The sequence below is a fragment of the Salvia miltiorrhiza genome, chromosome 4 (assembly GCF_028751815.1).
Source record: "Salvia miltiorrhiza cultivar Shanhuang (shh) chromosome 4, IMPLAD_Smil_shh, whole genome shotgun sequence".
Classification (NCBI taxonomy): Eukaryota; Viridiplantae; Streptophyta; class Magnoliopsida; order Lamiales; family Lamiaceae; genus Salvia; species Salvia miltiorrhiza.
The window spans coordinates 46,602,987-46,625,553 of record NC_080390.1 but is presented as its reverse complement, the minus strand read 5'-3'; the positions used below and the strand labels follow the sequence as shown (position 1 = coordinate 46,625,553).

General features: G+C 36.1%; 2 protein-coding genes across 4 annotated transcripts; both read left to right on the top strand.

Annotated features, from left to right (window-relative positions):
* Positions 1 to 9,887: 9,887 nt before the first annotated feature.
* Positions 9,888 to 13,835, top strand: LOC131023825 (lipid phosphate phosphatase 2-like). 3 transcript variants are annotated; one of them, XM_057953434.1, is made up of 10 exons: positions 9,888 to 10,183; positions 10,418 to 10,440; positions 10,576 to 10,656; positions 11,969 to 12,190; positions 12,305 to 12,392; positions 12,507 to 12,616; positions 12,728 to 12,818; positions 12,994 to 13,182; positions 13,271 to 13,330; positions 13,431 to 13,835. In XM_057953434.1, exons 4-10 carry the CDS (start codon positions 11,975 to 11,977, stop codon positions 13,604 to 13,606), a joined length of 930 nt encoding a protein of 309 aa, XP_057809417.1. In that variant the 5' UTR covers positions 9,888 to 10,183; positions 10,418 to 10,440; positions 10,576 to 10,656; positions 11,969 to 11,974; the 3' UTR covers positions 13,607 to 13,835. The 3 variants fall into 3 exon arrangements, with proteins under 3 accessions (XP_057809417.1, XP_057809415.1, XP_057809416.1); XM_057953432.1 differs by lacking the exon at positions 10,418 to 10,440 and having other exon boundaries at positions 9,910 to 10,183; XM_057953433.1 differs by lacking the exon at positions 10,418 to 10,440 and having other exon boundaries at positions 9,911 to 10,183; positions 12,534 to 12,616.
* Positions 13,836 to 20,458: 6,623 nt separating this feature from the next.
* On the top strand, positions 20,459 to 21,935 carry LOC131023517 (uncharacterized). Its single transcript, XM_057953062.1, has 3 exons — positions 20,459 to 20,994; positions 21,088 to 21,262; positions 21,363 to 21,935. Exons 1-3 carry the CDS (start codon positions 20,459 to 20,461, stop codon positions 21,933 to 21,935), a joined length of 1,284 nt encoding a protein of 427 aa, XP_057809045.1.
* The last annotated feature ends 632 nt before the right edge of the window (positions 21,936 to 22,567 follow it).

Sequence of the window (22,567 nt, the reverse complement as noted above, 5' to 3'; positions counted from 1 at the left end):
TGAAGATTTGGAGACACTACCTCTATGGAGTTAAGTGTGAGATCTTTACAGATCATAAGAGTTTAAAGTACTCATTCGAGCAAAAGGATTTGAACATGAGACAACGAAGATGACTCGAATTAGTAAAGGATTATGATAACACCGTTAGTTACCATCCAGGAAAAGCGAATGTAGTAGCTGACGCCCTGAGTCGAAAGACGAAGGCTAAGCTAGGGTATTTCATTACCCAACAGAAGGAGCTGATTCGTGAGTTCGCCTCACTCAGTTTAGAGATTGTTTATTCCCCAGATTCAGTATCGGGTTATGTAGCTGCACTGACAGCTAAACCTGATTTGAGAGAAAGAATTGTGCAAAGCACAAAGAGAAGATTGGTTCTTGGAGAAGATGCGTCTCGCGGCAAGAACGAATGAAACGAAAGGATTCACTGAAGCAAATGATAACACACTGATGGTTGGTGAAAGATTGTGTGTACCACACAAAGAAGAATTAAAGAACGAGATTATGAGCAATGCTCATGATACTCCATACACTGCACACTCAGGCAGTACAATGATGCACTAGAATTTAAAGAATTTTTTTTTTTTTATGAACAGGAATGAAAAGAGATATAACGTTGTAGTGGGTCAATTATCAAAGTCAGCGCGATTTCTGCCAATTCAAATGACATTTGGATTGGTGAAACTTGCAAAGTTATATGTCAAAGAGATAGTACGCCTTCATGGTGTACCTGTATCTATCACGTCAGATCGTGACACCAGATTCACATCGCGTTTCTGGAAAAGTTTACAAGAAGCCATGGGCACTCAGCTGAACTTCAGCACAGCGTACCACCCTCAGACTGACGGGCAGTCAGAAAGAACGATTCAGATTCTAGAAGTTATGCTGCAAACGATTATCGCAGACAAAGGTGGAAGTTGGGAGGATTTGTTACCATTCGTAGAATTTGCTTATAACAAACAGTTATCAAGCAACATTTGGAATAATCCAGATGAGGCCTCGTATGGCCGAAAATGTAGTTCACCACTTTACTAAGATGAAGTGGGTGAAAGAAAGCTGTTAGGTCCTGAACTGGTCCAACAGATGGTTGAGAAGGTCGACCACATTAAGCAAAGAATTTAAGAATTTCAAGATAGACAAAAGTCTTACGCCGATAAACGCCGATCGGAGTTAGAATTTAATGTTGGGGGATCGAGTTTTCCTCAAAGTCTCTCCCTCAAAGGGAGTTATACGTTTCAGAAAGTTATATAGGACCTTTTGAGATCCTAGATAAGATAGGCCCTGTAGCCTATAGGTTGGCATTGCCACCCAGTATTGGAGACGTGCACAATGTGTTTCATGTCTCTCAGTTAAGAAAGTATGTGTTTAATCCAAAGCATTTGATTAAGCCAGATAAAGTAGTCTTAGCTAGGACTAAAGTTATGAAGAGAAACCAGTCCAGATACTTGATCGCAAGGTTCAAGTTTTATGAGACAATAATATTGTTCTCGTCATGTAGTGGAACCATCACAGGATGGAAAAGGCCACAAAAGAGATGAATAAAATGAAAGACTAGTATCCTCAGCTAGATTATCAAGGTATGTAATTTCGGGGACGAAATTTTTTTTAAGGAGGGAGGGATGTAATACCCCGTTCCCCCGAGCTAAATTTAGAATTTATTTTTGAACTTAGATTTAAGATGATTCACGCCGGAATGAGAAAAAAAAAATTACTTTAATTCCAACAAAAGTGATTTACAAAATTATTTGTAAATTTAGTTATTTAAATTCTTATGCATTGCATATTTATTTAAATCAAGTATTGAGCATTGAGTATTTATCAAGATATTTATTTAGCGAACCCTGAGAAAATTCTACAGTTCCAATGATCCAACCGTGAGAGTTTTTAATTGTCAAATCATCCCTTCAATTTATTTATACTCAACGTTTTATCTGTCATACCCTTTTCTCAGTTGGCCATGCTTTCTCCACTTTACAACACTAAAAATTAGCTAAACTCTCATCCACCACCTACTTCCACCCTGTACTTACTCTCTTTCCAGCTTTAAACCATGCTGGAAAGTTGATATTGAAGTCATGTTTCCACTCTTCTCCTACGCCAATAATTCACACCAATCACCCAACACACTTTCATTTTTAAAGAGAGAGTTGAAGCTTCATAACTTCATCAGCCAACCAGTCAAACAGGAGCACATAGAGTTCAAGTTCAGAGCACAACAATCACCGATTCAAGGTTTTACCCCACAAATTTTTCACAGATTTTTATTCCAGCTATAAGCATATAATTTCACAGGCATGATATATTTTAGTTCCACAAATCTATCAGCAAGCTTTCATCTTTCATATATTCGTGTGTGTATATATATATATATATATATATATATATATATATATATATATATATATAAAAGCTTATGTATATTTTACTAAATCAGCAGCCCATGTTAAAGAAACACATACATGAATTTTTTTTGAAATAGCTTTTCACAAGTTTTTCTTATACACAAATGCTTTTAAGAAAAACTGTACTAGTAAATAAAAGAGAAGAAGAAGAATGCTATATGTTTGTTGGGTGTGTGAGCCGGGTCTGGAGAGGGTCGACGGACGGCGGTGGTGGTGGCTACGAAAGCTGCTACTGCCCGGCCGAGGCAGGGGAGGGATACGGCGATCGGCGACGGTGGCTCGGCTACTGTTGCCGGAAGGCCGAGAGAGAGATCGCGAGGGAGGTCAGCGGCGGCAGTCCACTTCTTCGGCTGTCGTCGGGCGATCTGTGAACGGACGGAGAGAGAGAAGAAGGGACCGGCGGTGGGTGGCAGCCTTCACTGCTGCCTGGCTGAGGACAGGGGAAGAGAGGGAGGAGCGGTGGCGGCTGGGGCTGCTATCGCCGGAGGAGAAGAGAGTTTGTCGAGGAAGACGCGTCTTGATCTGTGTGTGTGGCAGCGCTGCGTCGTTGCCAGAAATTGAGAGAAGCCGTGATTGGGCTAGAGCTCAGACGGCGGAGGCCCTCACTGTCGCCGTTCTGGGTTAGAGAGGAAGCGGAGAGCAGAGGGTTAAGGGAGATGAGGCGGTGACCGTGACGGCGGTTGCTGCCGCCGAGAGAGAGAGGGAGAAGAGGAGGGGCGTCGGGAGAGGCAGAGAGCGAGAGAAGGGAGAGCAGTTGAGGGAGAGGAGAGTCGGAGCGGCGCTCGTCGCCGGGAGTGGTGGCACGCGGCCGGAGGAATTCTAGAGAGGGAGAGATGCGAGCAGCGTGATATGAGAGAAGGGGTTTGGCGTGAAGAGAGTGAGAGGGAATGGGGGCGCGGATGATGGGGAAAAGAAGGGGGAAGGGAGTGATGGGCTTTAGGTTTGGGTTAGGGGTTGGGCCGATTTAATTTGAAGTGTTGGGCCGAGAGTTGGGCCTTTGTCTTAAATTTTGACTTGGGCCGATTTTAATTGAGGGTGGGCTTACGAATTGGGCTCAGTTTATTTAATTAGTTATGGGCCGATTTTTATGAGTACTTGGGCCGAGATTTTTTTTAATTAAATGGGCTGGATTATTTCTTAATTTTGGGCCGATTTTCTTTTATTAAGTTAGGCCTTTGATTATTTTAAATCATGGGCTGCCCAAGTATTTATTTAATTGGATTTGTGCAGATTTTATTTAAAGGAGCTACACTATTATAATTAATTAGACTTATTAAGTTTAATTAATTATTTTCAAAGAGTAAATTTTTATAATAATATTAAATTATTATTATAAGCATATTTTAAGTAATTTCTTATTATATGCCAAGCATGACATGAATTTGCATTATATTTTTGCAATAAAAGTATTTAAGATTTAATTGGTTTTATTTATAATTTCAATTATTAAAAGATGAGTAAGAATATTGTTGGTGTTCTTAACTCAAGAGAAAATGTTTTCAATTATTTATTCATTAAATTTTGAAAACCCGGCTAAGTGAATCATAGAATATTAAACACTACACCATGACTTAAGATTAGATTCAAGGAGACCTATTAAGAATAGATTTCTTGTAGGCTTTGAGCATCAGGAGGATTAGCACTGCTATTCCGATTCAGAGATAAGGTTAAACGACAGGCTTTGCCTATACAGGTGGGCATTACTTTACAAATGTACAAAGTATGATTGAGTTATTAAGCTCTAAATATTTCAATGAAATGCAAATTGTTTATTTAATGTAATGAAAACTGTTTATCCAATAAAATGTTTATGTGCACTCTGCTCTGTTTAAGGCTCGTACAGTTAATCAATTGAGGTTCTCTTATGACCTAATACGTTGTTTGAGAATTGTGTACACTTGTTAGTTGACTCGGTGGGTTGATCTCCATCGGGCTCTAACCAGAGGCGTTATAAGGGTGCTCGGCTGGATGTGTTCCGGAGCATGAGAAATATCAGGCCTGCCTGGGTAGCGTCCCGAGGTCAAAGTAAACTTGTCTGGGTTACGCCCTCAGTTCAAGTAAGCGGGAGACAGAGATCCGTCGGTGGCTAAAAGGTCCGGGATCACAGCGAGTAACAGAAAGGGAGTGTGACATGTGCGCACAAATGAAAGAAAATATTTTAACATGCTTAGAAGTTATTTCAATTTAAAACCTTCTAAGTCATGTCAAGTATGATTGGATAAACTGTCTTTATTAAAATATAAAATGTTTCAGAAAATGCATGCCCACTAAGTACATTAGTACTTAGCCCAAAAATACTTTCAAATGTTTTCAGGTTGGCTGGCCGGTGCTGACGGGACGGAGCTGAGGCTAGCAATAAATTCCTATGTTAGACTTCCGCTGTAGCAATTACTCATATCAGTCTTTTGTTTTTCCAACTTAAGATCTTTATGTTAAAGTTCAAATGATATACTTGACCGAGCTTAGACTCTTCACTACTTAATTTATGCCAATGAATGTCGGTTGTCAGAAGCATGAAACAAAACTTGTGATCCAAAGGGGCCTAGCCCGACTTTCTATCCTATTTCGGGTTTTTACAAGGTTGTTCCTTGTTTATTTCTATGAATTAGTTGCACCTCGATTATATTTATTCATTCAAGAATTGGGGCGTGACAGAAGCCTCAGCCCAAGTTCGAATTACTCTTTAACGGAAGAAATCTTGAAGACCTTCTCCGCCAACGGATCTATTCAAGACTTCTCCTATAAATAGCGCTCGAGGATCACTTCAAGCTTCACCGATTCAACAACATAAGCTGAAACGCTGCCAAAATCATTACTCAGCTCAGAGCCTAACCTCTCCAAAGTTTGAATCGAAGAAGAGAATCCTAAAGCCAAAAATCAGTCACTGCCGATTACATATATTCTCTTAGACCTTAGGCAAACCTTGTTTACCCAATGCCTAGGTCAACTAACTACAAAGAACTTGTTCTTTGAGGTTTAGTTGGCAAGTTTTCAAACCTCTCTTCAACCGACCGAATTGAGTGTTTGTGTGAAAAAGAAGTTCAGAAAGGTGTTCTGTCTCCGTGAGGTCCTAGTGCCCAGTGTGTGCTAGGAGTGAGAAATCCAACAAGGTGTGTTGGTACTAAAGATTGGATCTTCAGTTGTTTCGGTTGTGTGCACCTGCAAGCACACGTTCAGGTTTGATGTGCACCCGTAAGCACGAGCATCGGTTTGCAGTGCACCCGTAAGCACTTGCCAGTGAAGTTGTTGGTCTGATCAACCGACCGTGGATGTAAGAAGTATTTTCCGAACCACGTAAAAATCTATGTGTTGTTTACAACTTTCAGTATTTACATTCTTACTTGTGTTCTTCCCTTCGTAAACTGAAAACTAATTAATCGCAAAGAGAAACCTAAAGACTGACAACGTGCTTAACTCACAGGCTATTACGAAATAAAAGTTTTCCGCTGCGTGTGTTATCAGTCTAATTGATATCTTCTGATAGTCAGTAAGATTCATAACATCTATTTTCAACAAACTCGACTGAAGCCTTACGTGTATCAGTTAAGGTCTTTTGACTTAACTGATAACTCCTTACTGAAGAGTATTCAGTATCAGTCGTCAACCCTATTTTGGTCAAAACTCTTTTCAGTAAAACAGGTTGTGTGAGTTTGTGTTTGACGTTTCGTTTTGACTCTGTAATAGTCAAAAATAGCCTATAGGTGTATTTCCTCCCCCCCTCCCCCATACACCTATTCGAGACCCTCCGGACCTAACAATATATATATATATATATATATATATATATATATATATAGGGGAGGTAAGTACACTTCTTAAGATATAAAATAAGAATCATTTCCAGCCCTTAGATCATCAAGATCTATGGTTGATTCATTATCCTGTTGGATGAATTCATGGTCCTGAGTTCGAATTCTAAAGGTAGCAAAAATTTATTTTTCGCAATTCATACATTTATACAGCTAATTTATACGTGTTCTACATAAAATTCATACATTTTTCTTAGTTCTTATTTCTTATTTTAAGAGGTGTTTTCACGGTAGCTCTTCCATATATATATGTGTGTATATATATATATATATATGTGTGTGTGTGTGTGTGTGTGTGTGTGTGTGTAATACCCCGTTTTCTCGAGCTAAGTTTAGAATAATTTTGAACTTAGATTTAAGATGATTCACGCCGGATTGAGAAAAAGAATTTATTTTAATTCCAACAAAAATGATTTACAAAAGCATTTGTAAATTTAGTTATTAAATTTATATGCATTGCATATTTATTTAATTAAGCATTCAAGCATTTATACGAGTTACTAGTTAACCAACCCTGAAGAATTATTACAGTTTCAACAATTTTATCATGAGGGATTTTAATTGTGTAATCAACAACCTCAATTCACCATACTCTAACCCCTACCAGCCGATCCATGTGGAAATTTTCAGCCCACAAATCAAATCCATTGAGCCCAAACATGACTAATTCCCTAGATATTTTGCTAATTTCAATTAGCGAAATATCATGATGGTTAAGGAAGTGTGGAGAGGGTGCATCCACGTCTCTGATACCTTTTGTACTCCCTTAAGAAGTAATCATCTCCCCTTCTTCAACCATTCAGCCGAATTCATTTTGGTATTTTCTTGTTCTAAACTTCTTCGTCCCTGAAGTGAAACGCAACAACCATAAGCAAGTTCTTCTCAACTTTGAGATTTCTCCATTCATTCTGAGTCCATTTTGTATCATGATCGAACAAAATGACATTTCAAACTTCACAAACAAAGAATCACGCATACATATGTTCACTGACTTTCATTATAACAAGCTGTGGTATGAATATACATATGTATACCTGAGTTGTGCATACATTTATGAACATTACTGATTAGAAAAGAAGAAAGAAGAGTATTGAAAATGATTTTTCGCTTTTGAGTTGGGTCTAAGGTGCCGAGTCGGAGGGGTTGTTGCTGTCGGCGGCGACCTCATCGTCTGTCGCCGGAGTAAGAGAGAATTAGAGGTAGAGTAAGGGCAGTGGTGGTTGAATTGGGGATCTAGGGCTCGGCGGAGACGTGGCCTGTAGGTTGCGTTTCCGTCAGATCTGGAGGAGATGAGAGTGAGGGTAGCGGTCGTGGCTTGCTGCGGTAGCCGGATAAACAGAAGGAGGTGACGGCGCTTCGCTGTTGCTAAGGAGGTGATCGGCGTGAGGTGTACTGGTGGGATGAGAAAGAGAGTAGAGAGCAGAGCAGAGCGAGAGGGGCAGAACAGAGTAGAGAGAGGCAAAGCAGAGCGAGAGGGGCAGAGCAGAGTAGAGAGGGGCAGAGCAGAGCTGGGAGACCAGAGCTGGATAGTAGAGCTGGATAGCAGAGCTGGGAGACCAGAGCTGAGAGACCAGAGCTGGATAGTAGAGCAGAGCAGAGAAAGGGGGGAGAGGCGGTGATCTCGCCATGAGCTGCCCTTTTTATTTAAATGGGCTTGTGCATATTTTAAGTAAACACTTATTAATTATATGCTTAAGTATGAAATGAGTCATGCATTGCATCATGATTTAATTGGTTATTTATAATTCCAATTACAAAAGAAAGACGAGTAAGAATATTGTTGGTGTTCTTAACTCAAGAATATTAGTTTTCAATTATTTATTCTTTAAATTTTGAAAATCCGGCTAAGTGAATCATAGAATGTTAAGCACTTTACCGTGACTTGAGTTTAGATTTAAGAGACCTATTAAGAATAGATTTCTTGTAGGCCTTGAACATCAGGAGGATTAGCACTGCTATTCCGATTCAGAGATAAGGTTAAACGATAGGCTTTGCCTAAACAGGTGGGCTTATTTCCAAATGTATGATTGAGCTAATGAGCTTAAATGTTTCGTGAAATATAAACTGCTCTTCAGATTATGAAATGTTTAAAAAGTTGCAGCCCACTAAGTACATTAGTACGTAGCCCAAATATCTTCAAATGTTTTTCAGGTTAATGGCTGGTGCTGACGGGGCGAGCTGAGGCTAGGGTTCAACTCCGTGTTTTGACTTCCGTTGTAGAACTAGCCAGTATCTGTCTTTTGTTTCGTTAACTTAAGACCTTTATGCTACGACTCTAAACGACATCTTTATTTGAGTCGAGACTATTAATTCTCAAGTATTTCATTCTCTAAATGTTGGTTATCTGAAGTATGAAACTAAACTTGTGATCCTGACGTTATTATGTTTGTTGATTGATTCGTATCACTTGAATACCTGTCTTTTTTCATCCAAAGGGGCTAAGCCCGATTGTTATCCCTTTTATTCGGATTTCACAAGGTTTTTCCCTTGTTCATTTTAAATGATGAGTCGTGCCCCAGTTATAGTTATTGTTTCAAGAATTGGGGTGTGACAATATATATATATATATATATATATATATGTGTGTGTGTGTGTGTGTGTGTGTGTGTGTGTGTGGAAGAGATCAATAGATAATGCTAAATATAGAGAGCATGGAAAATGAATCTCTAATCGGTCTTAATGCACCAACAGTTTTACTGAATACGCCAACAATTTTACTGAACAAACATTTCTGTGTAGGTTCAAATTCTAGAGGTGGTGTGTGTTTATGCATAAATGTCTGCTCATGCGGTTTCTTGATTTATTCGGTAAAGTTATTGATTTATTTGGAACAATCAATAGAGAATTCTCTATTGAACCTAAGCATATATATGGGTAGGTTCCAGTGAAATTGTTATTTTTTTCATGAGATCGTGAGTATAATAAATAAGACAGTATATAGTGATCAATAACAATATTTAAAAATTTGGTAAAATTTTCGCTACCTCCAAGATTCGAACTCAGGTAAAAAAAAATCTCCTCCAAATAAATATCAGTCATATGATACATTAAATCAGCACTTACAAATCAATTTAAGATTTCATCACATATAACAGATCTCATTGGGGGGGGGGGGGTTGAGAAAAGTGTGCGCCACGCAAGACTTGTATACTTTCTTTTGCATCATTGTGAATTTACTTCAGATCTTTAAACGCTTAAATGTTTTTCTTCCATGTCTAAAGCATCATAATTTTACATTAAGCTTAATTTATATACAAAATTATTACTATACCATATAACTTTGTAAGAAAGTATAACTAAATTAAGTAAAGAAAATGATACAAATTACGACACAATAAAAAGTTCCATTGAAAATTGAAAATGTTAAATGTGATAGAATTGAGAAGGTATGTAAAATAGATTTAGCGAAGTTAGCCGAAAACTGGTGAGTGAGTGGTGTGACATACGATGCAACGAAACATCGGATTATCCACGTGGCCGCTGCAGCGCACGACATCTCACACACACGCAGTTCTTATTTCGGCTGTGAATCTTGAAAGCCACCGATCACCAAAACCTTTAGGCTACTCGCTTTCAACGTCAAATTGCTCCTAAAATCAGGCTCTTTCGAAAGGTGAATGTTTAGTTGTTTACTGTTTCTCCCATCACTTTTCTACTGATTCCCATGTCAATTTATATTACTACTAAATTAATTCAGTATTTTAATTCCGCATAAGTAGCGTTCCGTTCAATTATTGGTGGGTAACTGTAATTCATGTGGACCCTTTTGATTCTTGCAAAATGATATCTACTTTGCTTCCGTGAATAGTGCCGTTTTCGCATAATACAAGTATAGACAGACTATCTGGGCAAGCTTTATTTCCTTGTAATTTTAATTTGCACTTTACTTGCTTTACTATCATCATCAACATGCCGTCGCCGGAATCCGGATCCAACTATTGTTCTAGAATTTTCCGAGCTTCTATTAAGTCCCAGGTCGGCGGGTTTCCTATTGATGATAATCATTTTTCGTATTGTGCGTGTTTATCTTTCATTATATTTCCAAGATCTTGCGGTGTCTTAAATCTATGAGCTGATGCTGATGTCAATTTTGTGCTTCTATATTTGGGTGGTTTCTAGTTTCAGAATCTTGTAAATTAGTTTCGTAGGAGCATGTAATTTTCTTGAATCCGGAGTGAATCATGACTTGTAGTATCTTTTATCCGGCAGGGGTGGGAGGTGTTGATTTTCAAGTATGTCGTGATTGGCATTTTTGAAGTGCTTCAATCATCCAAGTTCTATATCTATCTTCATTTAAGAAACAATGTATTTTGTGTAGTTCTATTGATGAGTATTTTCTGGAACTGACTTGTGTTTTTCCAATTCAGAGGCGGAATAATACTTCCGCGAGCACCGGTGATAGGTTTTCTCAACTTGACTTCCCTTTGATAGGCTCCAAGGCCCACCAGGTCCGTTTCGGGATTTCATTTGATCAAACAATTGTACTTGTAATTTGGTGTAGAGCGATCTTTATGCTAAAATGCCACTGGCTAAAGAGTAGAGATTTGTAGAAAGCTGGAGCAATGGGTGATCTTTTAGTCTTAAAATGACTATTGAAGATGTACTTAGATTATATGGTTTTCACATTGACTTTTGGGGTCCTAGCTAAAGAATGGTATAAATTTGATGGGATAACTGAAACCTATAAGGGATTACTCATCAATTTTTATTCTTGCTGTACTCCCTTATGATCTTTTTTGGCAGTTTGTTAATTAGATATAGTTGGAGACTTATCTCCTCGGATTATTTAGTATATCTTCGGTTTTGTTTGCTTCATGCTTCCTGAGGGGATAGTATCACAAATCTGCCCTCAAGTTTGTGAGGGGAATCAAGCAAATCAAGGTAAAAGCATATTTCATCTTCAATGACGATCATCAAATTAGGGCTCAACCCATTGAAGATTTCATTAGAAGTGATCTTTACATTATCCCTAATTCAATTGGCACTACGGCCCATATATAACTTGTCTAAGCCTGCAGCTTTGATCAGATGAGATCAAGTGCAGAACAATTTAGAGCCACTGAGGGTTAAGTACTTCGCGTTATTTAGTCTAATCATTACTCAATTAGATTGTTATCATTCTAATTTTCAGACTAGAATTGTACTAGCGAGCTATTATAAACTAGAATATAACTATTTCAAACCAAAGCATAAAAAATGAACAGAGGGAAATGTTGTACGTGTTCAAACAAAATATACAACCACCTGGACATCTGAATATAGTTATTTAAGTTCATTCAAGACTGTGCAGCTGCTTTGCAAAACTTTCTTAGCAAATCATGAGCAATCCACCATTTTATTCTTCTAATTATAGTTGGACCTCCCCTGTGTTAAATTATCTATCCGTGAAACAAAGTGAGGTAAATTTGTATATAACTCAGACTAATATTAAATGCACTCTGCCTGTCGTAGATACTTAAAGATGAAGAAATTTACTTATTAAATTTTTTAAATTTCCTTACAAAGTGAAATTTCATAGAAGTGTGATAGATTGATCCCACACAGACAGCTCTTTTGTTGCAATTTGTAGTGGTTTTATATATGGAGTTGTTATGTTATTTGTTAAGAGTAAATTTATGTTGAAAAATTTTATAGTATTATAAGGGGGCATCCCTAGATAAAATTTCTTGGCCTGTCACTACCTTCTCTGCATCTCCGTAAGACCAAATCTCCTTGATATTGTTTCTCCTTCACTAATGCATTATCTGTTACCTTTTGCAGAGTGAAATGTGGGATGCCAGGGATGTAGCTCATACCGTGAGGTCCCATGGTGTCAGACTAGCAAGGACACATATGCATGACTGGCTAATACTTGTGTTGCTGGGTTCGATTATAGTCGGTCTGAATATTATCCATCCCTTTTATCGGTTTGTTGGGAAGGATATGATGTCTGATCTCAAGTATCCTCATAAGAACAACACAGTTCCTTTTTGGGTTGTAGTAGTAAGTTGAATCTGTGCCTTGAGCACTTTAAACAAACTTGGTCTTTACGTTTCTCAAATTTCAAGTTATCCTAAGGGTGTTAGTACTGTAAGTTGACTTTCTTGGTTATTCTAGCTATCTGCAGTTCCATTGCCAATTGTGGTTTTCCTGCTATTCTATCTCCGTCATAGAGATGTATATGATCTTCATGCTGCCATACTAGGTATAATTATACTTTCAGATCTTTGATCTTTATAAGCATCTCGTATTATACTATGTAGTAAGGCTGTCTTGACTTTTTGATAGTGATGATATAATGCTGCTTCTCTGAATATAGGACTCCTATTTTCGGTCCTCATAACAGGGGTCATAACTGATGCAATAAAAGATGCAGTTGGTCGCCCTCGGCCTGACTTCTTTTGGCGATGCTTTCCAGATGGGAAGGATGTAAGTGACCTCAATATCTGATTCTTAGAGGAATCGGTTTCTAGCTAACCTTGTATATTTGTTTCTGATTCTGACATAGATTTGCCTAATTAACAATCAATAGCTCTTCAGGCTTATGATAGATGGGGAAATGTCGTCTGCCATGGTGGCGAACATGTCATAAGGCAGGGGCATAAGAGTTTTCCCAGTGGGCATACTTCATGTAAGACGGAAATCTAATTCGGACCTCTCTATAGTTTTCAATAAAAGAAGCTCTTACCTGTTTACCATTTTGAAATCTATCCAAAAGAAAGGTTGGAACTTTAAAATTCAGTCTACCCTTAAATTCAAAATTACTAGTTTCTATCAATCAATAGAATAATCAAATTGACACATAGGGGCGTTTGCTGGCCTGGGCTTCTTGTCTCTATACATATCTGGGAAGATAAAGGCATTTGATCGTAGAGGTCATGTTGCAAAACTGTGCCTGGTTGTGCTCCCTCTACTTGTTTCATCTCTGATTGGCGTTTCTCGTGTGGATGATTATCGGCACCACTGGCAGGATGTGTTTGCTGGAGGTTTGATAGGTTTGTGTATTTCTGTTACAGTAACTGATATCTTAATGGTAAGTTTTCAATTTTCAATGACCAATTTCAATGTTAATTCCCTCGCCAGGTCTTGTAGTTGCCACTTTCTGCTATTTGCAGTTCTTCCCACCTCCATATCATGCCGACGGTATCTTTTTCTTTTCCTCCTATTATAAAAATAGTCATTTTCTTTATTGAAACAGCAATGTTGTCGAGTGAACTACGCTTGGTTGGTTGCTTCCGTGTAGGGTGGTGGACATACGCGTACTTGCACACGTTGGAGGAGCTGGCCGCGAATACGAATAACAATGGTCAGAACTCTGGGGCTGCTGAGGTTGAAATCCAGCCAAATCAAATGAACAACAATTCTTCCAAGGTTGGTACATCCAGCTTGCCAGTTGAAGATATCGAATCTGGAAGATGATAGTTCCAAAAGGTAGCTACTTTAGTGGAGCTAATGTACATAAGTAGTTGGAACATATTTTTCCTTCTTCAAGAGAAATCTCACTAACGTTGATGCTGTTAGAGTTATTATTATTATTATTATTATTATTATTATTATTATTATTATATTATATTAAGGAATACTATTTTGTAGCTCGCATCACTTTACGTTATAATTTATAAATAAAAATTATAAAAATAATTTTATATTTGAATATGATTCTGTGGATAGAAATCGTTGATCGTGATGGAGCATGACGATGAATGAAAACGATTAAGTTATCATAGTTTAGTCATCCACATTCGCATACCATTTATGTACTCAATAACATGGTTGAAAAGTGATTTTATTACTCATTAGTTTAGTCTCAAATTTATATGACATTACTCACTAATAACCCAAATCCGTTTGAGTGCATAAATATAATTACTCCTCAAATATAGTTAAAAAGTGATTTTATTACTCATTAGTTTAGTCTCAAATTTATATGCGACGGTGGGCCGGTGCTCGATAGGGGTGAGCAAAAAATCCGAAACCGAATAACCGAACCGATCCCAAACCGAAATTTTAAAATATGGTTCGGTTTTTCGGTTCGGTTCGATTTTTTTTTCCATAAAATTTCGGTTTTTCGGTTCGGTTCGGATTTTTTAAAATCGAACAAAACCGAAAAACCGAATTATATTTATAATATATATAAATATATATATGTATAATATATAATATTTTAATTATAATTTTATAAATTCTAGCTTCTAATATTTTTTTAATTTTATAGTTTTTTTTTTGAAATTTTCGGTTTTTTTTTCGAAAATTTCGGTTTTTTCGGTTTTTTTCGAAAATTTCGGTTTTTTTTCGAAAATTTCGGTTTTCTTCGGATTAATTCGGTTTTTCGGTTCGGTTCGGTTTTAATTATAAAAATTTCGGTTAATTCGGTTCGGTTTGTTCGGTTAATTCGGTTCGGTTCGGTTTTTTTTTTTAAACCGAACTAAAATATGATTTGGTTTGGTTTTAGCAAAAACCGAACCATATAACCGAATGCTCACCCCTAGTGCTCGATGCGGCAATGGTGTTGCTGCCCCTGGCGGTGGTGCGGGCGGGCGGCGGTGGAGCGAGCAGCCGGCCGTGGTGGTGCCCTTGGAATGGATTTTAGCGGCGCAAGACAACTCAAGTCCCGTGTTTTCTTTTTTTTATATGTATAATTTTTAAAAATAAAAATAAAAACAAATTTGGGCCCGGGATGGGTGTAGGGACATGGTAATCGAAGTCCAATGAGACGGTCGGTTGTACGTGTTAGAAAATGAATGCAAAATAATGTTAGGTATGAAGCAAAGCAAAGCAGGCCCCAATTTTGCAGCCTAAGATTTTCTTGTCTCTGCTAACTTCAAACAAATTACACTTCTTCACCTCACATCCTTCACTTTAATCTCTGCTTTTATACCGACTCTACGCTAAATCAATTTCAAATCAACTCAAAACAAAATGCATTACACTTTCATTTATATTTCATAGGAGTATCATTTATAGAAATTTCATTTTGTTTCCGGTCCATTCCTATAATCACTCTGTAGTCTTTACGAGAAAATATGCCTATTTCATTTCTACCAAATTCCATGCTTACATCAGTCATTCCAACTAATGTCATATAAAATACTATCAAATATACAACACTCCAGTTGAAGGACTATTTCGTTTGAATAACTAAATTATATATTAAAAAAAACTTAAGTTCAGCAAGTGTAATACCATTAGAAAAACTACACATTCTAAGGGATTGTAATAGAAGTTACATTGAAGTGTATTTTTTATATTTTCATATACATACTTTTGAAACGACATATTGTATATATGATGTTAATTATAAAGTGTGCATTGAAGAAAATTGACATGACAATAACATCATAAACTGTGCATTGAGGAAAATTGACATAACAAGTAATGTATAGACAGAGAAATTACAGAAGGATCGCGAAGAATTTGAATTGATCCACAATTTAATACATACTCCCTCCGGTCTATGATATCGTTTCCACTTTTGTCATTTTATTTCATAATATTATTTGTTCTTCTATTTATAGCAGTATGGTCTACAAACCTCACTCACAACAATAATGGGACCCGAACTCCACTCACAATAATACCCAATACTATTAACTACTATCCACCACTTTTTAAAAGGGTTAATAGTATTTTATGTCCCGAACTTTCAGTGTTTTTCACGAAATATCCCGAACTTTTTTTTTTCTCCTAAAAAATCCCGAACTTTCAGTTTTTTCCACAAAATGTCCTGCTATACAAAATTCGATGATGGAAAGATGATTAAAAAAAATTCCCGAATTTTCAGCGTTTCCCAACAATGATGGTTCCTAATATGATTTTTCAACAATGACGGTCCCCAAAATATTTCTTTCGACGAGATAATTCATCTTTTTGTCACCGAATTTTGTATAGCGAGATATTTTATGGAAAAAACTGAAAGTTCGGGTTTTTTTAGGAGAAAATGAAAGTTCAGGACATTTTGTGGAAAACGCTAAATAAAACACTATTAACCCTTTTTTAAATCAGTGGCGTCCACAAAAGTGAAAACGATATCGTAAACTGTGGGAGTATGAAAACCAAATATTGACAAGAATTACAATAATCCCATTTTCCCTCTAAAAGCATATTCACAATCATTCAATGAATTTTTCATTACCATTTTCAAATAAACTTTCAATTGATTGTTATACAACAATGTTCTTAGTACTTTTATTAATAATTAATATGCTAATACGTATATATCAAGTTAAGTTAAGATGAACACAAAATACACATATGCTAATATGTATGTGTGTGTGTTTTTCTATATACTAGTTATATGTAAAAGTACTTATTATAATTTGTGGAAACAAATATCTATATCTTGTTAGTCATTTTGTTACATATATTAAATAATCTCATGAGCTATATGGTTCTACAACAGTACAACTTATTCAATTAGAAATCTGTTAATTTTTTAGAGGAAAAAAATTTGTTAATGTATACGTATTAATGGCTCGTTAATTTCTTTTCGACACGAATATTTAAGAGACTAAAATTAAGAGGAAAATGTTATTTTTAATTGATCTTAAAATATTAACTTCTGCCGGCGCCGATAGAGGAGGCGCTAGCGAAGCAGAGATCTGAGGATGCAGAGGTTGAGGGTGATGCGGTGGAGGCACGACGGTAGTGGAGGCAGTGAAGGGTGGAGGGCGAATGGTAGTGGTGTTGGTGAAGGTGGTAGAGAGATGGGAATACGAGAAGGGTGTTGCTCATAAAAATCAATAGCCAATAAGTAAGCCGACTTTACGAGAATTGGCCATTGAGATCGAAGCGCCAGCCATAACATCCAAATAAATTTGGCTCACGTATATTGTGGATTGTGATTTAATATATTTGTTCCGTTATTATATTTTAAAAAATCACATTGACTAATAGAATGTTAACGGTTTCACACAAATAAAATGTTAAGTGACTTTTTGACCACAAATACAACCTTTTTGAATTAGTAATGAAATATTAAGATTAATAAACTCTGATTGAGCTCAGTTAATCCGAATTCTATAATTAATTAATAATGATTTCCTCTCAGTTTTTAGTAAAAATATATGGGACCCTTATTCCACTTTAATTATTTTAACGCTCACATAAAAAACGAGACCTTTATTTCACTCATAATTAATACATTCAATTATTTTATTAAAATCTGTGTTACTCTCAATTGAATACTAAAAATTGGGATGAGGAAGTAATTGTTTATTGAGAAAGCCGTCAGAGGAGTCTTTGCCAAATTATATTTGGGGCTTAGTTAACTCCAATTATGATGAATTCATATTTACTAAATGATTAATTATTATTTAATTAACATTTAATCATTTGTTGATTTTTTGTGTGTGTATGCTTTAATAATGTCTTTAGATAATTTATAATGGAACTAATATATTTTAAAAATCATTAACATTGTTTTAGTTTTGTATTAGATTGATTCTAAAAAAAAATTGTAATTGGAAGTGTAGTTTAAAATATTAGAGTATCAATACGTTAATTTAGTTCATCTTTATGTACCTTAATAGTTATAACATTTTTTTTAAATATTCTCATATTTTATATAAGGTACAAATATCCTCTAAGGTATTCATTTTTTAATATTCTCATATTTTTAATACGAAGATGAAGAAAAATATGTAAATTGAATCAAAGTTGTAGGACTCGCAACTTTTCATGAGTTAATTATTGTCTTTTATAAATTGGCCCACTTTTAACTGGACAAATCAAAATATAAAACCAAAATATAAAACATGCCACTTTTAACTAGAGAAAGAGTGTATTTGGCTAAAGATATAATTCTAAACTATATTTAATTAATTTTGGGGGTATACCTCAAAGGGCCGGTATTTGAACATTATCCTAATTAAAAAAAAAAAGTATTTTTGAATTGACTTGGCATCGCCATAAAAGTTAGCACCAAAGTGATTTTGAATGCAGATGTGGGTTACAAACATAAGGAACACTCTTATAATGTACTAAAACTTTTCAATGTCAAATTCTTTTGCAACTCCAATCATAATACCACTTTTTCTCGAATATTTTGAAACTGAGTTGAATTATCACACTTTTTACTCCAGAATTTTAAACATGAACAAACTTCAATGATTGTTACTTCAAACTTTTTTCAACAAAACTCACGCCTTCCAATCGATGAATTAGTTTTTTCAGAAAATAATAAATATAAATGCAAGAAAATTAAAAGGGCACTTTCAAGGGCCTATCAGTGAGCACTATGAATATTGAAATGTTTGAATTTGAGTTAAATTCATAATTAAGCATCGATTTTTGCTGACAGCCATTGAAGGTTTTTATGATTGAAAGGCTACCAAACGGTATGTTTTGGTCTATTTTCTCATTATTTTTCTGGTTAATATGGAGTTCATACAATTGGGCGAAACGAATTTCATTCCAATATAAACATTAATTTATGTATGCATTCTTTATGAATTAAACCACAGGAAAGTAAAGGATTTAAATTTCAACTTAGTAGACCAAAATAAAATTCAACATAGTAGACCACCAATTGCCGTTATAGCAGGGTTTGTTGTTTGTTTTTTTCTTTTTAGAAGCGGATCTTGTAAAATATACATAAAATCTAATATATTAAGTATGAACCTAGTTAATTAAACCATTGATCTTTGTATGATACGATACGATTGTCATGAATAGAAGCATAATTTTAATACACCAAAACTATAATTAAATAGCAAATACACCTTTAACATTTATTAAAATTCACAATTATTTGCTAGTTACAAGATTCGAATCCTGATATCTAGGAAATATAAAGAGCAACTTATCCACTGAACCAAAGCTCATTCTTACACCTTTAACGTTTATAGTAAAGAACAAATAGATCTCTAACATTATGTTTTGTATAGCTAGATCCTTAATATGTTTATAAATTCTGGTAAATAAATCTCCAGCATTCATAAATTGGGGCAAATAAGTCCATCTATCTAATGGTTGTGAACGTTAGGAACCTGTTTACCCCAATGTGTAAACGTTAGGGACCTATTTGATTTTCAATGTAAACATTAAGTGTATTTTTGCTTCTTAGCATATATAATAGCACAAAAAAAATTATTATATGTATTTGTATCTGTCTAAATAAATACTATACAACTTTCCTAACATATAATCTATCTAATTTTCTAATCAAAATTTTGATTTAAATGTCTAAAACATAGCTAGAGAGCTTAAACAGATAATTTAGATAAATAAGAATGAAAAAAATATGTGGAAACTATATAGGGTAGATGATTGAATTATATTTTCATATTATTTTTAATATTTTTATATGAATTCTTCAGTCGGTGATGACCACTAAATTGGTGCGCGATTCAATATTTTTCCAACTTTCGATTTTTGGGTAATTAAGTTGGAGTGCTTTGCATGTCAATAAATTCAAGTTCATAGTTCATGTTTTTCAGTGGCCATCTCATAATAACCCAAAAGTTCTCTTTCCCATCGCACAGAAAAGTTTTTGAGATAAAAATCAATGAAAGAAACTATAAGTTGAAGAAAATAATGTACAATTTTAATCTTTTCTTTTTTTCGTTTTTGAGTTGGGGGCAAAGAATGGAGATTGAATTTGAACCCGATACATCTCCCTTTGCACATAGAAGATTTATCGTTAAGAATCCTAGTTTGATAAAATTACATATATGATTGAAATCAAAAGTTGCAACTTACAGATGTGCACACATAAAATCTTAGTAATTCATATTTGGAGATTAATTTATTCTACGACATATATATAGTTCATTCTATATAGTACTCCCTCCGTCCCAATAAATGTGGCCACTTTGGTTTTCGGCACGGAGATTAAGAAAGTGATAGTTAAGCTTTAAGCATGTGTGGTCCACTCTTTTAATAACTTTATTAGTGAGTTAATTACTTAGAACAACCTTTTCCATCTTTTTATATTGCTAAATTTAATTTAATTTTAAAATTGAGATTAAAAATTTAATTAATTTAAATTAACAGTCAAATGTAATCTGGAAATTTAATTAATTTGAACAGTAAAATTTTCGAACAATTAGAGATGGACTATATTAAAATCTGGAATAATCATAAAATAGGGAACACTAAAATTAAGAAAATGATTAGTGGCAAAAGGCGGCAGATTCTATTGAAATGAAAACCCAAAAATTGGGCGCCAGTTTTTACATTCTTGAGAACTTCAAAAGGCTATCTAACTTAATCTATAAATAAGGGCCTGCTGTACAGAAATTTCCAACCTTCAAAATACAAAAATCACCAACAATGGTGAGCAAAAATCTAAGCAACCAAGAGAGGAATCGGATTGTGCAATATTTACTCCAAAATCTGAAAAACGGCAAGCCACGGAAAGGAGCCATGAAGGAGGCTGTCTCTGTCTTCAAATCTTCGAAACGGACGGTGTCTCGTCTGTGGGCTGCAGCCAAGAAACAGCAAGATAAAGGTGAGCAAATCTATTTAACAAGTGCAAAACCTAATGCACCTAGAAGAAAAAGAGTTCATGTAGACATAGAGCTCATTCAAAGCTTAGAGCTACACAAACGTTCAACAATACGCAGGCTGGCCGTGGGAATTAATCGCAGTAAAAGCACAGTTTGGCGTTGGGTGAATCAGGGGCTGATCAGAGCCCACACAAGCGCTATTAAGCCTAATTTGACAGCGCCTAATAAATTGCTTCGACTACAGTTTTCACTAGAAGCATTGGTGTTTGATCGAATCATGCTGGCTTTAAAGTTTAAAGCTATGAACAACACAGTGCACGTTGACGAGAAATGGTTCTATATAACAAAGGCTGCACACAGGTTTTACCTAACACCCGGTGAAGGAGATCCTCACCGCACATGCAAGAGTAAAAGCTTCATTGAAAAGGTTATGTTTTTATGTGCTGTTTGCAGACCGATTTTTTCAGATGATGGTGAGGTTCTTTTTGATGGGAAGATTGGTATCTTCCCATTCATACAAAAGGTACCAGCTAAAAGGAACAGTAAAAACAGGCCTTCGGGGACTTTAGAGACGAAGCCAATTCAGTCCGTAACAAAAGAAGTCATGAGAGACAGTTTCATTAACCAGGTATGGGTTGTTCCTATGGTTTGTATCAACTGTAGGGCTGTTATGCAATCTAAATGCAATTAATTTTATTTTATTTTTGTGAAAATCAAATGCAAAACAGCTTCTCCCTGCCATTAGAGCCAAGTGGCCTGCAAATGCATCAAAGATCATATACATTCAGCAGGATAATGCCAAACCTCATATCCAGGACACAGACCCTGAATTTAGGGCTGCTGCCACAGTGGATGGGTTTGACATACGAATAGTTCATCAACCCCCAAATTCACCCGACACAAATGTGAATGACTTAGGGTGGTTTCGAGCTATTCAGAGTATCCAAACAGAATCTGCATGCTACAATGTTGATCAATTGATAAAGGCAGTAGAAGAATCATATGCACAGCTCTCTCCTCACACTCTCAACAAGGTCTTTTTGAGTTTACAAGCTTGTATGGTGGAAATCATGAAGCAAAGGGGACACAATGCATACAAGATCCCTCATTTGAAGAAGGATGCACTTATGAGGGCTAATGAGCTTCCTACGGACTTAGGGGTTCCACTAGAGTTAGTGGAAGAGTGCTTCTCCTATATGAATGAGAATGCACCAATGCATCAAGTTGAAGGGTTGATGGATAAAATGGGATATCCACATCAAGGAGGGCTCCAAAATCAGTTTGAGCAGTTAGGAATTTAGATTTTGGTTGTGGATTTTTTGTAAAAACCAAATATGGTTGAAATGCTTGTAATAGCTCAGTTTTTGTAAAGGATATGCAAGCTCAGTTTTTGTAAAGCTCAGTATTTGTAAAGGAAATGCAAGCTCAGTTTTTGTAAATGAAATGCAAGCTCAGTTTTTGAAGAGGCAATGCAAGTAAATCAGTTTTTGTGCAGCCTTATAAATCAATCAAACACCCAATACATCAACATATATGAAGGCACCAGGCGGCCTTAAACCATTTCACACCCAATACATCAACATATATGAAGGCACCAGGCGGCCTTGAGCATTAAAAACCCAACACATCAACATATATGAAGGCACCAGGCGGCCTTAAACCATAAAACACCCAATACATCAACATATATGAAGGCACCAGGCGGCCTTGAGCCTTAAAAACCCAACACATCAACATATATGAAGGCACCAGGTGGCCATAAACCATAAAACAATCAAGGAGACAGTGTATCAGCGACCACCATCCTATAGAGATCTTCCGTCTCAAGCCCTTCGAGCAGGGCTTCCTCAGAAAAGTGCTCCGTCAAGGGGGGAACCAGATAATGGCTCAGAGGTTTGACAGAGACCGGAGAGGCCGGAGCATCGGAGGAGGG